This window comes from Globicephala melas, chromosome 16 (assembly GCF_963455315.2).
Source record: "Globicephala melas chromosome 16, mGloMel1.2, whole genome shotgun sequence".
In the NCBI taxonomy this organism is placed as follows: domain Eukaryota; kingdom Metazoa; phylum Chordata; class Mammalia; order Artiodactyla; family Delphinidae; genus Globicephala; species Globicephala melas.
Window position 1 is genome coordinate 33,784,948 of NC_083329.1, and position 15,333 is coordinate 33,800,280.

The following is a 15,333-nucleotide window of genomic DNA, read 5'->3' on the forward strand; positions in this document are numbered from 1 at the left end:
TGATACTGTACAAACAGTTACTTAAGATGTGGGAAACTGGGTGAAAAATACATAGGACCTCTGTACTCTTCTTACAACTTCATATGAATCTATCATTATCTAAAAATAAAGTTACATAAAAAGAGTTTTAAACTGTTTCATAACTATTTGTTAATGTCAAAATGAAAAGAAGCATCTATAGAAGGCACTTCAAACAGCCTATTACCAGAAAATGCTTACTCTTAGAAATTAATTCCCATAGCCAAGGGCTTACCTGAAATTTTCTTCAGAAATGTACACTCCATTTTTTTCACGGGCTGCAGCAAGATCTCGTTTCAGACGCTCTATCTCTTCTGTATACTCCTATGCAAGAAGAATGTCATGTCAATGTAACACTTCAGTTTGGGGAAGATATGCAATAAATAAAACAAAGTTAGCCCTCCTATGTTTTTTAAAGCATAAAAATGTATGATAAAAAGTCATAACCATACTTTTCATTCAATATTAATCTGTTTAGAATAAAGTGTTTCAACAGCTTCCAAAACTCCTTTAAATGCACTCATTATAAAAATACAGGCTTCTGAAGAAAAAACACAACCTCCAGTACCCAGGTTTGTCTCTAAATAGCATCTCACATTAAAAGGAACCAGGATTTCTTAGAGAAGCGTCTGACTCTAGGACTGGGGCAAGAAACATTCAGGATGAACCTACAACATCTTGTCAAACAAAATAGGAAGAAAGCCAAAGAAGCCTAGGCTAGTGAAAAGGACTCAAGAACCCACTTAAGAGGTACCCACTGACCAAAGACGGGACAGTTTGAACATCAGTGAGGATATTATAACTACAATTGTAGTTAGTATAACTACAATTGGTAAGCACAAATATTTTAAGTCCATAAGTTTATAATGATGTTAAGAAAGCTGGGAAACCAACTCATTACTCTCAAAACTGTCAAAGGAAATGAATCAAGCATTTGTCCTGCCTTTCCTATAAGAATTATACCCTTGGGTAGCTGAGGGAAAGTTCCTCCTTATGGAGGTAGTCCAGCAATCAACTAAGAAAGAATAATTGAATTAGAAAATTATCATTTTGCGATCGTTAAAGAACTAATGGATCAAGTCACTTGAATATAATCAATTCCCCTCAAAAAGAGAAAGAACCACGTTCTGTGCTTCCTAGTGGGAGAACATACCACCACCTATGAACTAGTTTGGCCAAAAATATATAAATAAATAAAACCTGAATCTATCAAGCCTCAAAATCCAACTACCAATTTATAGAAAATATGAAGAATAGAACATGTCAAGATAGTACAGGAAACTTTTACAGGACAATAATACAGATACTTCCACAAATACATTATATGAGGGAAAGTAGATGGAAGAAGAACCAATGTATTGAAACCTAAAGATAGATCAAAAAGTTGCAAAGGGTAAACCTTAATTAGATCCTAAAACAAACTATTAAAAATATACACTGAAACAATTGAAATTTTTAAAATGACTGAATATTTTATCATCTTAAAGAATTACTGTTAAATATTTTAGATTTAATAATAACATTAGGGTTCAAAAATTCAAGTGTCTAAATAAAATTAATGCTTATAAAAGAGCCTGGCATTTTTATAACAATGAATATAAAATCATTGTAGTTTTCCTCAGGTCCTGACAATTTTGAGGCTCTTTATGAAAAAAGAGGTTTTCTCAAATAAACTTCCTTTAAACTGATTCCAAGAGGTATTACACTGCTGTACACCTGAAATTAACACAACATTGTAAATCAACTATACTCCAATAAAAATCTTTTTTAAAAAGCTACAGTAATTAAAACTGTATATTAGTGGACGGACAGACATAAATCAATGGAACAGAATAGAAAGCCCAGACATGTGCCCACACAAATATACCCAACTGATTTTTCACAATGGTGCAAAATCAGTTTAATGGAGAAAACATAGCTTTTTCAACAAAGAATGCTAAAGCCATCCAGACACCCCACAGGTGAAAAAAATGTACCTTGATCTAAGTCTTATGCCTTATACAAAAATCAACTCAAAATGGATCATGAAATTAAATGTGAGATGTAGAAATACAAAACCTTCATTTAAAAAAAAAAAAAGGAAAAAATCTTCAGGATCTAGAGGTAGGCAAAGAGTTCTTGCAATTGACACCAAAAACACAATGCATAAAAGAAAAAAATTGACAAGTTAGACCACATCGAAATTATAAACACTTGCTCTGCAAAAGCCCATAAGAAGAGGATGAGAAGAAAAGTACAGCCTGGGGGATAATAATTGCAAACCATGTTTGTGACAAAGGACTAGTATGTAGAATATATTAAAAACTTTCAAACCACCACCACCACAACAAATAATCCAATTAGAAAATGGGCCTAAAAACATGAACAGACATTTTACCAAAGAGGGTAACAAACAGCAAATAAGGACATGAAAAGACATTCAACATCATTAGCCAGTACAGAAATGTAAGTTAAAACCACAGTGAGATATTATTTATTACCTACCATACTCATCAGAATGATTAAAATAAAAAATAGTTACAACACCAAATGCTGGTAAGGATGTGGAGAAACTAGATGACTCATACATTGCTAGTGGGAATGTAAAATGGTATAGCCGCTCTGGAAAACAGCTTGGCAGTTCCTTAAAAACTTATCATTTAATTACCATACAACACAACAATTATAGTCTTGGGCAATCATCCCAGAAAAATGAAAATTTATGTGTACACAAATTACTGTAAACAAATGATCAAAGCAGTTTTATTTATAATTGTGAAAAATTGAAATCAGCCCATATGTCTTTCAACAGGTGAATCTGACAACAAACTGTATGTATGGTATACACATACCATGGAATATTCCTCAGCACTAAAAAGGAAAATCTATTGATATGCACAAGTCAGGTGAACCTCCAGGGAATTATGCTGAGTGAAAAAAAGGCAATCCCAAAAGTTTGCATACTATATGATTCCATTCAATAACACTTTTGAAATGGCAAAGGTTTAGAAATAGAGTACAGATAGTGGATAGCAGAGATTAGCGAGGGGAGGTGAAAGTGGGAAGGAAAAGATTATAAAAGGGCAATGAGGAATCCTTATTATGACGGAACTGTTCAGTATCTTTACTGTGGTGGTGGCTCCATGAACCTACACATGTGACAAAATTGTATAGCATTAACTAAACACACACACGTGAATACAAGGAAAATTGGGGAATGAGATCAGTGAGTTGTTATTAATGTCAATATCCCTATGGTGATTTTTTACTATATTGTTTGATAAAATGTACAAAGGATCTCTCTGTATTATTTCTTCCAACTGCATGTGAATCTACAGTTACCTCAATAAAATCTTCAATTAAAAAAAAAAAAAACTATTACCAAGAAAAGGAAAAGACAAGCCAGACTGGGAGGAAATATTTACAAATAATCTCATAAAGGGCTTGTATCAAGAAGATATGAACAACTCTTTACAACTTAATAAAAAGACAACCCAATTAAAAATTGGGCAAAGGATTTAGTAGACATTTCACATAAAAGATATACAAATGCATAATAAACATGTGAAGATGCTCAATATCTTGCATTAATGAATAAGATGCTTATTCATTAGGGAACTGCTAATTAAAACTTCCTTGAAGCACCATTATATACTTAAATTTTGCTGACTTGATAGAGCTGGTAAAGTCAACATATTAGCATTAGAAAAAACATTTTAACACATAGGGTATTTAGTTCAAATCATTAGATGAAAAGCCTTACCATAGGCAATTTAATAATTTTTTTTAACAATTATCTATTTCAGCTCCTCATTTTCACATTTGTCAAACAAGATTACATTACTCCACAAAAATTCACAAATACCTTAATCAGAGCTTTTTTGGTGAGTTTCTGGTTAACTTCAGGCTTATTGAGTATGTTCTTTGCTCTGTGAGCATATTCCAATGTACTCAGAGTTTCCTGTGATGAAAAGAAAAGGCCAATTACCGAAAATACTAATTTTCAACAAGAGAAGCCACCGCAATGAGAAGCCCACGCACCACAACAAAGAGGAGTCCCGGCTCACCGCAACTAGAGAAAGCCCGCGTGCCAGCAACGAAGACCCAACGCAGCCAAAAATAAATAAATAAAATTAATTAATTAATTTAAAAAAATGTTTAGACTTAGATTTTGGTGATAGTTGCACAGCTCTGTGAATACAGTAAAATCACTGAATTATATACTTTTAATGGGTGAATTTTATGGTATGTGAATTATATCCCAATAAAGATATTTTTTTAAATGAAAGGGGAGTTAGAGATCTTATAAAAGCTTTTCCTAATTCCATTTAAAGCACATAACCCAATATAAGATTTTACCATCTTTGTTGCTTCTCTTGGTTTTCCTACCTGTTCCCACACATCCAACCCCATCTTCAGTGCTCTCTAAGCAGCCTCTAAAACAGCAGCATTCACTTAACCCACTTCTAGGTCCTCAATTAGACCATCCACTGCTAATGACCACAGCAATTTTCTTTGAAGACTGTGTGGAAAAATGCAATTAAGTAACTAGTTTGGTTTTTTTTTAATTGGGGTATAATTGCTTTACAAAGTTGTGTTAGTTTCTGCTGTACAGCAAAGTGAATCAGCTATATGTATACATATATCCCCGTTTTTTTGGATTTCCTTCCCATTTAGGTCACCAGAGAGCACTGAGTAGAGTTCCCTGTGCCATACAGTAGGTTCTCATTAGTTATCTATTTTATACACAGTAGTGTATATATGTCAATCCCAATCTCCAAATTCATCCTACCCACCCCTCTAAAGTAACTATTTATTTTATTTATTTTTTTTAAATTTTTGGCTGCATTGTGTCTTTGTTGCTGCGTGCGGGCTTTCTCTAGTTGCGGCAAGCGGGGGTTACTCTTCATTGCAGTGTGTGAGCTTCTCATTGCGGTGGCTTCCCTTGTTGCGGGGCACGGGTTCTAGGGTGCGCAGGCTTCATTAGTTGTGGCACGCAGGCTCAGTAGTTGTGGCTCACAGGCTGTAGAGCACAGGCTCAGTAGTTGTGGCACATAGGCTTAGTTGGTCCGCGACATATGGGATCTTCCCAGACCAGGGCTCGAACCCATGTCCCCTGCATTGGCAGGCGGATTCTTAACCACCATGCCCAGGAAGTCCCAGTAAGTAGTTTTTTAAGATTAAAAATTGCCAGAAAGGAGAAAGACAATTTTTCCAGTGGTGTCCTCCTCTACATGTCCACATGCAATGCTCAGATTCTTTTTACTGTAGTATAGAATGAATGAAGCCAATTGATGAACTTTAAAAATATGTGATATTAAATAAGAATTATAGCTACTACACTTCCAGATACCTTTCAAAGAGCTTACCTCAAGATTGAGAGATGCAGGAGAAACTGTTGCAATTATAGATGTTTTTGTACGTCCCCCAAGAGAGTCCTGGAGGATTCTAGTTAGTTTAGATTCTCGATAAGGAACATGAGGTGTTCTTTCTACAAGAGCAGTAATAACCCTTCCCAAAGTCAACAGGGATTGATTGATATTTCCAGCTTCCCGAGCTCTCTTGTCAACTGCTCCAGAACGTCCAATGTTTTCACTTCCTGCAAGATCAACCTTAAATTTAAAAAATAAAAGTGAGTTCTCAGTCTATTGGATTTGGAATAGAAGACTTTCATTCTCGTATTGTACATAAATATATTAAATAGCCAGTAATTTTTCTATAATTAACAATCCACTACAAACCTAATAATCCAGTGACTACAAAAATATTGTCTATAAATACAAACCTTCAAGCTGCTTTATGAGGTGATAAAGAATGAAACATTGGAATAGAACTACCATCTGACCTAGCAATCCCACTTCTGGGTATGTATCCAAAGGAAATGAAATCACTATCTCAAAGAAATATCAGCACTCCCACGTTCATTGCATTATTCACAATAACCAAGGTATGAAACAGCCTTAGTACCCATTGATGAATGAACAGATAAAGAAGATGTGATGTGATACACACATACACACTTGAATATTATTCAGCCATGAGAAAGAATATCCTGCCACACTGTACATTTTAAATAGTTAATTTTATTTGGCAATTATGCCTCAATAAAACTAGAAAAAAAAACAGAAAGAATGAAACAGTGGTTATTAATGTTGATGCTTACCAAGTTCAACTTTCCAATTTTAACAAGCTCCTCTCCATCAGTTGTAGTTTCCTTCATATGTATGGTAACAGAGAAAACTGAGTGGGAACGACTAGAAAACAAGACCAAGTTGCCCAGTCATTATACAAAACATTATTTGCTTTCTATAAAATATTGAAAACAGCAAAGAAAGATCTAAATCCACCAGGGTAGAAAAAGATAGTATCAGAGAAGATACCAGTAAGATTTTGGAAGACAGTGGATGAATAGAATGCTAGGTTTTTGTTTTCTTCTACCTGCCCCCCGCAGGGGAGATCCCAAAAGGGAAGGCTTGCAATCGATCTTTCTATTTATAAGAACCACTTGAGGGGCTTCCATGGTGGCGCAGTGGTTAAGAATTCGCCTGCCAGTGCAGGGGACACGGGTTTGAGCCCTGGTCCAGGAAGATTCCACATGCTGCAGAGCAACTAAGCCCGTGCACCACAACTACTGAGCCTGCGCTCTAGAGCCCGAGAGCCACAACTACTGAGCCCACACGCCTAGAGCCTGTGCTCCGCAATAAGAGAAGCCCCTGCAATAAGAAGCCCGCACACCGCAACGAAGAGAGCCCCCCCCGCAACTAGAGAAAAGCCCGCGCACAGCAATGAAGACCCAACGCAGCCAAAAATAAAAATTTTTTTTAAAAAAGAACCACTTGAAATATGTCATTACCATAAATTCAAACAGCACCAGGCAAGCCATCTGATTACTCCCCTTCAAAGCCAATTGTTCTAAAAGTACATTGCTCTGCTTTGAGAATGTCATCAGAGATAGGTAGCTCCTTCCACTGAACAGCAGAAATTAGTAAACAGCGTTTACCAAAACACTACAAGATAATCACTGCTAGACTATAAAGTTTTCCAAAGTCTGTCTTATGCTGTATATTGACATTCAACTTTTATCTGAGAGATATCAAAATCATACAGACAACCAAAGACATCATTCCTTTCTGCATCAATGACATTTGGTAAATGACATTATGTTTGTTAATGTCATTGATGGTTGGCATATGGTAATTTTTAATTTCCTCATTTGTACTTTTCACGTTACTTGGAAAATTTTACAATAAGTATCATTTTTACAAAATTATTTGAATTATTTTATATAACAGAAAGGAGGAAGGGCACATGGAAAAATATAAACTATAGATTTGAATTATAATATGCATCTCATATTCTCCTACCATAATTTACCCATTCCTAATTGAAGATTATGGAATTAATGCAATTAAACACAAAAGTCAACTCTGATTTTGGAAAAGTGAATTACATTTTCCTTCTCTTTATCACATACATTCATAAGAAGAGATCTTTATTGCAGTCTATGTACGAAAAAGGGAATCCTTAATTATTCAAATTTACAGAATAATAGGAATTTTATATTTCAGAGAAAAGTATTTAGAGAAAAGAAATTTTCTTAAGTTCATTCCTCCAAATTCTAAATAAAGTTATAAACCAATCATTTAATGAAAATGGAAATTTCATTCTATGATTGGTTTATAACTTAAGTTTTTAAATGGAAAGCTATTATAGGAAAATTTAATTAAAATTTTAATAGCATACATAATTCCATGATCTTAATTACTTTCATCTTATGCTATTTTTCTTCTTTCTTTAAATGCATACATATTTTTACAGAGTTGCAATTATAATCATTATAGCATATTGTAGAAATGTCCAACTATAAGAGAGCAAAGAAATGAGAGCCCTAAAAGTCATTTTGTAGCTCAGGGAAAATGATATTCAGATAAGTTTAACTACCTGAAGTAACATATTTAGTTAACTGCAGAACTGGAACTAAACACAAATATCTAACTCCTAATCCATAGCTCTTTCAATTACATTCTGATGTTTCCTTCAAAGACTAGCAGAAAAAAAATCACCTCTGACTTAGTGAACTGCATTTGGAGAGTTTGCGATGCATCCTATAAGGGGTTACTATCAAATATGCCCCTTTCTCCTCTTAAAAGCCAGTGTTAGTGACCATTTGTCTTCCTACATTAAAATGAAGCCATTTGGGGGAAAAAAAAAAAAAATCACGTTGCACAACCTAAATATATAAAATTTTTGTCATTTATACCTCAATAAAGCTGGAAAAAAATAAAATAAAGTCATTTGATTTTCCTCTAATCCTTACTCAAATCAGAGGTTTTCAAACTGTGTTCTCAGTATACTGAGAGGCTCCAGAAAAGTGCTCAGGGCAAACCTTCCTAAGGCTGAGGAGGTTAGCCTCTGAGCATCCTACTGCCAAATCAACTACAGCCGCCACATTTTAATCTGGGCTCCCATGTATAATTTCATTTGGGAAAAGAAATCTTCTCCTTTAAAAGACTTAATACTTCTGCTCAAGTTCAACTTGTCTTTGTTCTCCTTTCAACATTCTCCCAACATTGGTGCTCTCCCTATAAATCTCAAGCCAATTACTAAGGCATGCAATCCAGCATACAATCTAGACGTGTGACTCACATACCTTAACTCACCCCACTGTGATTCCCCAAGTTCATAATTCTTCTTAAAAAGGAAATGGAGCGGTGGGGGAAACAATGGCTTTCTCACCTAGAGTAGGCATTCATCAAAGTTGCTGCAGTTGTCCTTTTTGCTGCCCCCTTCTCCAAAATTTGATAGACTTCATCCTTGTTGTGTACTGTAATTTCTTCTAAACCTTTGATTATCACTCCCCTCTGACAAAATATCAAAAAAGCATCCATTAGATTGGTTTTAATATATATATATATAGACTTCCCAAAGTATCACACATTAACATTTGGAGTCATTTCATTCTCAAAGACTGAAGTTACCTTGTTACGAGGATCATCAAACATCTGTAGTCTCTCAGAAACGTCAGAAGATGGATTAAGGAGATCAAAAAGCTCTTCATTATAGATTTCCAACAGTGACACTTTGACTGAAAATTCAGTACCATTATCAGTAAGTTTCTCAAAAATTTGATGAAGAGTACGTGGAATTATACCAGCCAAAGGATCCTGAAATTGTAACATTAATAAAGACTTTAAAGAATGCCATTTACTGCAATAGTTAAAACACATATAACAAGGGCCTCCTTTATAGTATATTTAAACATAAGTATGTCAAAACAGGTTTAAAAACAAAACAAAACTAACCTGTTGGAGAAGCCAAGCCATTTACAACAGTCTGTTTAATAGTAATTATTCTTCCTTACACCTTCCACAAATCTGTCATTCCTGTCAGCCACTTTATGCCTGAGCATTACACAGAAACCAATTGAACCAAGCTACTTATAAAGCCAATTTCAATAATCCTTTCCAAATTTTCTCATGAGAACATAACACCATCATTTTAATCAGAAGTGTTCATCTAACAGTATATTCTCTAATTCTGACTAACTTTATGATACTAACTCCTGCACTGCAAGGTTTTCCCTTCAAGCCCTACTCACATTCTACTTTCCCACAATAGTCTGCTCCAACTATTCTCTCCGAAACAGACCCTTCTCTTAGCACTTAACTGTGCCATATGTATTGCTCCTCTCTCTCCCAATAAGAATGTATGTTTCTTAAACAAAAGCCATACCATATACTTTAATTTTACTGTAGTAGTAGTTTATCCTAAATTCATGTTTGACATGGGTACTCTGATCTTTTCCATTTCAAGACAGGCCTTCAACCAAGTTTTATTTGGATATACTTCAGCCACTTTAGAGACAGAAGTCTGTTATAAACAATAAATACCTCCTCCCAAGTATATTCTTCATTAGGTGACCTTTCACCTTCCATTGTAAAGGTTTTTCCAGTGCCAGTTTGGCCATATCTGTCAAAATTAACAAAAGTGTTAAACAAAAGAACGAATACACACATCTAAACCTTTTCATCAATTTGAAAAATAGTGTTTCACTCACGCAAAAATAGTGCAGTTATAGCCCATAATAACTTCATCCAGAATTGGACAAACGACACTTCGATAAACGTCAATTTGTTTAGTAGATGGTCCAAAAACCTATCCAAAAAAAAAAAGGCATTTCTTAAAAAAAAAAAAAACACTTCTGAATTACTTAATACTTTTGTTTTTAATATATTAACTTATTCAGCCCACTAGAAACCATTTGACAACTTAAAGGATTAACTGAAATTTGTAACTGTACACTAGAACCTACAGAAAATATGTGTACTAGGATAACTTTACATTAGTGAAGAATAAAGAAGTAGAAGCATTTTAGGAAGTAAGTACCATATCAAAAGTATATGTTTTCCTCGAGCTTTTGTCGGCCAATCCTCCAGTTCGTACACTAACTTCTTTCCGTATGTGATCACATTCTACTACAGAATGGGCATTAACTTTCCGCTCTGCCAAATTAAATGGTCTGTAAAAAGAAACACAGAAGGTCATTCATGAACTCTTAGTTATCTGGTTATTGATGACATTTTTGTTAATACCTCAGACAAGAACAATGTGAAGCTTTAACTACACTGTTGGTGATAGAGATTAAATGAGGAGTAAATGACACTGCTAAGGCAGACAGCAGAATTTTAAGGGTTTCAAATCCCAGAAACAAAATTAGTTTTTTAAAAAGTTTTGAAAGATATGTACAATTTTGACAGTTTCTTGGAGTAGATGCTAACAGAATTAACTTGTAAAAAATGCCAAACTTATTTTTTAGAATTCTATTTCCACTGTTCTTAGAATCCAGTCAAGTTAGGTTATGATGTAGTAGAAATAACATACCAGATTTGCGTTCAAAATATTAACCTGCCAGTGGATAAATGGCACAAAATAAAAAACAGATTAAAATAATGACTAATACGTTGAGTGCTTACTAGGTACCAGGTACTCACTGTTCCAAGTTCCAAACTGTTCCAAGTTTGTCCTCACAGCACTGTGAGGTCTAGTGGGGAACAGTGACATAAAACAAGTGATTATAAGAGAGGTGATGTTTAGAAAGGGTACGTAAAAGGTAGGAACATACAGCAAAAGTTTAATGTGGCCTTAATTGGGACAGGGTGGGATAGGGGAGAGGCATGGGTGATGGGAAAGACTCCCTGTGAAGTAATCTAAGATAATAAATGCCTCCTTAGGCATTTCAGTAGAGTGAGGACTCTCCATCCAGTCTGCTTGGGCAATGTAGCCCATTGTGCCTGTCTTCTCATTTGAAAATTAAGGTTGGTAATAGTACCAACCTCACAGTGTAGGGAAAGAAATCCTGTTTAATTTATTGTTTCCCCAGTGTCTACTACTATGCTTAGCACACAGTAGGCATGCAAATATCTGTTATACTACACTGCTTAATAAATGTCATCCTAAGGGGAATGATGGGAAAGCTAAAAAGAACCATAGTCCACAGAATAGCATCCATAAGATATTGATATACTTAACGCACATCTGGTCCAAGGGGAAAGGTGTACTCTTGACCTGAGTTCATTTTTCCCATTCATTATCACATACTGTGACAGGAAACACCAAATAGGAAATTATCTTTCCCCTCATTACTAGACGAACCAAGTTGCTATTTATTTTAACAAGGATACCTCAATGTCCTCTGGTATGCCCCACCCCCTAGCATGTTTGACCAGTCAGAAGACCAAATTTGTGATCCTGGGAAATTTAACTCAGTAACTTCCAAGTAATATCTGGTCATGCTGTCATTTGTCAAATGTACTGAAACCTACACAATGCACATAAGTCACAGTATGCAGTATTATTAAAAGTTCAACAAAATTAAGTCAAAACCAACTTGTACTGAGGTAGGACAAAAGTATCAAGTGGAATGAATTCCTCTCATATGGTTAAAGCTTTTCCAATTGGTCTAATCTCTTGCCTGGATGTGTGATTAAGTTACCAAATGAATACCATTCAAGCTGTCAGGGCAGAGTAGTAGAAATTCACACAAATCACACATTCCTAAGAGTTATCAAAGCTCCCAGAGAGAAGCTTAAGGGACTGTTGGCACTGCAATAAAGAGTGCTGCTAAGCAACTATTTTCCTATCCAGACTTCTTTAATTAGATATTGCAAGGTTTCTGCTGATGACACTAGCAAACCCATCAATTTTAGTTGGCCTCAATACAGTATATTAAAATTCAAACAACCAAAATGGTAAACAAAGACTGAGGATTTTAAAAAAAAAGTCGTGTCCAGCAGACTTTTTGAATGAATTGCTAAATCCATTCATTCATTCCATAAATATTCATAGAGTTGTTGTACAAGTAAAGAACATCGTAAAGATTGTATTCATTGTAACCAAGTAATGAAGTCATCTCTCTTCAAATTTTGCTGATCTCTTAGGCTACAATAAACTGTGCCAATTAAAAGTTTAAAACTGGGGGAAAAAGGCTTCCCTGGTGGCACAGTGGTTAAGAATCTGCCTCCCAATGCAAGAGACACACGTTTGAACCCTGGTCCAGGAAGATCCTACATGACACGGAGCAAATAAGCCCGTGCACCACAACTACTGAAGCCTGCATGCCTACAGTCCGTGCTCCACAAGAGAAGCCACCGCAATGAGAAGCCCGCACACCGCAATGAAGTGTAGACCCCGCTCACTGCAACTAGAGAAAGCCTGTGGGCGCAGCAGCAAAGACCCAACGCAGCCAAAAATAAATAAATTTAATAAATTAAAATAAAAAAAAAAACGGGGGAAAAAATCAGAGAAGAGTATGTGACAGAAACCACACGTGGCCTGCAAAGCCTAAAATATTTACTATCTGGGCCCTTTACAGAAAAGATTTGACAACCTCCGAGGGCCTCATAAGTTGTTTATTTAGTAAAGTTTAAGGACATGTTTGCATTAGGAAGGCTATTTGAAAAAGAAAAGGCTAAGTTGAAAAGAAAAACATCTCTTTATACTGAAGTTATTGTAAACATTAGACACAACCTAAGCACTTTTCATTAGTGATAAAGTAAAAGAAATCTCTTTTAAGTTAAGCCTTGAAATGTATGGAGATAATAAACATGAAATTCAGGATAATGTTTAACTCTTGGGGTAGAGAAAAGGGATGCGGAGGGATACGCTGGGACTCTAGATGTAATGATTGTTCTGTTTCTAATCTGGGTGATGGATACGCAGATGTCTGTTTCATTGTTCTCTATAACTTTTTATAGGTCTGACATATTCTGTAACTAACAATAAAAATGAAATTAAAGAAAATGAAGCCACACAGAAAAGGTAATACTACTTGACTTTACTAAACGATCAAAATCATCTAAAACTTTGCATTTGAATATAGGCTGTTTTTCTAATCTTCAAAACAAGTAACTATTAGCAGAAGCCCTAGAGTGCAACTAGAATGTAATTGGCTAGACTTAAGGTTACCACCAAATGTCTTCTCTGGCGCCTACTTTAGAAAGTTAGCTATTACCTTTGATATCTACAACTCAAGTCACCAAAGCTGTGTAGGCAATAACCTAAGAAAGTTTGTTAATACACTTTTTAAATAACCTTTTAATTTTAGAATACGTTTGGATTTACAGAAAAGTTTCTGATAGTTGGTAGTTTTTAAAACAACAGCAGCAAAAACAGACATACAAAACACACAAATACCAGTAAACTATGGAGGGCCTCAAGTATCTTCAAGTATGTCCTTCCTCTCCTAGCTCATTTTAAAATTGGGAAGTGATATGGAAACCACTGGGAAATGTAGCAGAACTTAAGTTTTCTCCTTGATCGTAAAAACATAAACTCACTCTACAACTTAATTTTTAAATTTTAAATACAGTGATGTTTACTTGTTTAGTAGGGATTAAGGAAATACTGCATCTAGAATAAAGAGAAGAGGGGACTGATTACGTTTTTAGAGGTGATGGAGGGGATGGCAATCCCAACATAAGTGCTAAAACATCTGTAAAGTAGGTGTGCAGTCATCTCCAAACGGACCAACTGCAAGGAGTGACACCTAAATCTTTGTCGACAGTAGTTTTTTTAGAAAAGAACACATTTCACTAAAGAACGGCGACCAAATTCTCCTTCTGAATAGCAGTTTAAACTATAAACTCAGATATAAATTCCTTTCTTCTGAAAAATAAAGAAAAAATACTAATTTACTCCTCACAGCAACCTGGTGTCATTTTATCAAATAGAACGCAGATAACTATGAAACAGGAAGGTCTGGTCCCTTCAGAAATTGCAAACAAAAGCCCTCTCTCCTCGGACCGCGCAGGAAGGAACCCTGCAGCAAAGCCCGGGGCTCGGAATCCTGCCAAGCTCGGCCTACCTGCATCTCACCACCACTTGGATGTTCTTCCCCTTCTCATCTTTCTTCTTCGCAGATGAATTCGGCTGAGACGCCATGACGGTCCCCGCCGAAAAACCAAGGCCTGATCGCGGACTCGGGCGCCGTGGGGCGTGGAGCGGCTCGGCGCCGGCGCGGACCCGGGTGCCCTCCTCCCCTGTCGGGTGCTGGCGTGGCCGGGGAAATCGCTGTCCACCAGGGACTGTGACTGGCCCCGGCGTCTGTCCTCCGCCCGCCCGAGCCTTCGAATCACCAGCCTAGTATCCGCCCGAAGCCCAGGAAACCAAGCAACGACTCGGCGCCTCAATTTGAAAAAGGAGCCGAGTCTCCGGGCCAATTGCAGCGCAGGCGCGCAAGGCACCATGGGACGCGGTGTAGACACCAGATCCCGCTCCCGGGGCGTGGCCCGCTGGAAAGTAAATAGCAGATCCGACCGTGCCCTCCTGGAACTCGTAGTCTCGTGGGAGAGACGCCGGACTTGGTAGTGTCACACTTAAACTTGCTCAATTTGGTCAATTATATCGCGTCTGTAAGCCAAAATTTTCTCATCTTCAAAATGGGAATAATAGCAACCGTCTCAGAGAGCTGTGTGAGAATTAATGAGGTGGTGCGGGTAAATAGCTTAGACTAGAACATGGAAGCGCTCAGGAAGGCTGGCCGTGATTGTAATTGTTATTAGATAATTGTAAGAGAGTGCTGTGGAAGCACAGAAGAGAGAGGTCCAAAGGAAGCCCCTTTCTCGGAGGAAACGTCCAGACTAGTTTTGAAGAATAATTAGGAAGTGTTAAGGCTACCACGGGTACGAAATCGTGACGAAAAGGACACTGAATGTTACTTTAGGACTAGGAATTTATCCTTTAACTGATGAGAAATCGTCATCCCCAAATGATTCCAAGAAAGAAAACAAGATCAGTTTTGCTCTTTCCGACAGCCGTCCTGCAGTAACTGCTGCAGGC

At 36.5% G+C, this 15,333-nt stretch overlaps 1 protein-coding gene across 1 annotated transcript in view; it reads right to left on the minus strand.

Annotated features, from left to right (window-relative positions):
* KIF11 (kinesin family member 11) overlaps window positions 1–14,475 on the minus strand; it is a 49,311-nt gene extending 34,836 nt beyond the window's left edge. The window contains exons 1-10 of the mRNA XM_030865097.2: window positions 14,360–14,475; window positions 10,384–10,516; window positions 10,055–10,152; window positions 9,888–9,966; window positions 8,976–9,161; window positions 8,734–8,858; window positions 6,161–6,251; window positions 5,367–5,609; window positions 3,863–3,958; window positions 254–342 (exon numbers count right to left, since the gene is read on the minus strand). Of these exons, the coding sequence (XP_030720957.1) occupies window positions 254–342; window positions 3,863–3,958; window positions 5,367–5,609; window positions 6,161–6,251; window positions 8,734–8,858; window positions 8,976–9,161; window positions 9,888–9,966; window positions 10,055–10,152; window positions 10,384–10,516; window positions 14,360–14,436 (1,217 nt within the window). The 5' untranslated portion in view covers window positions 14,437–14,475. The remainder of the gene's footprint in view (window positions 1–253; window positions 343–3,862; window positions 3,959–5,366; window positions 5,610–6,160; window positions 6,252–8,733; window positions 8,859–8,975; window positions 9,162–9,887; window positions 9,967–10,054; window positions 10,153–10,383; window positions 10,517–14,359) is intronic.
* Between the last annotated feature and the right edge of the window lie 858 nt (window positions 14,476–15,333).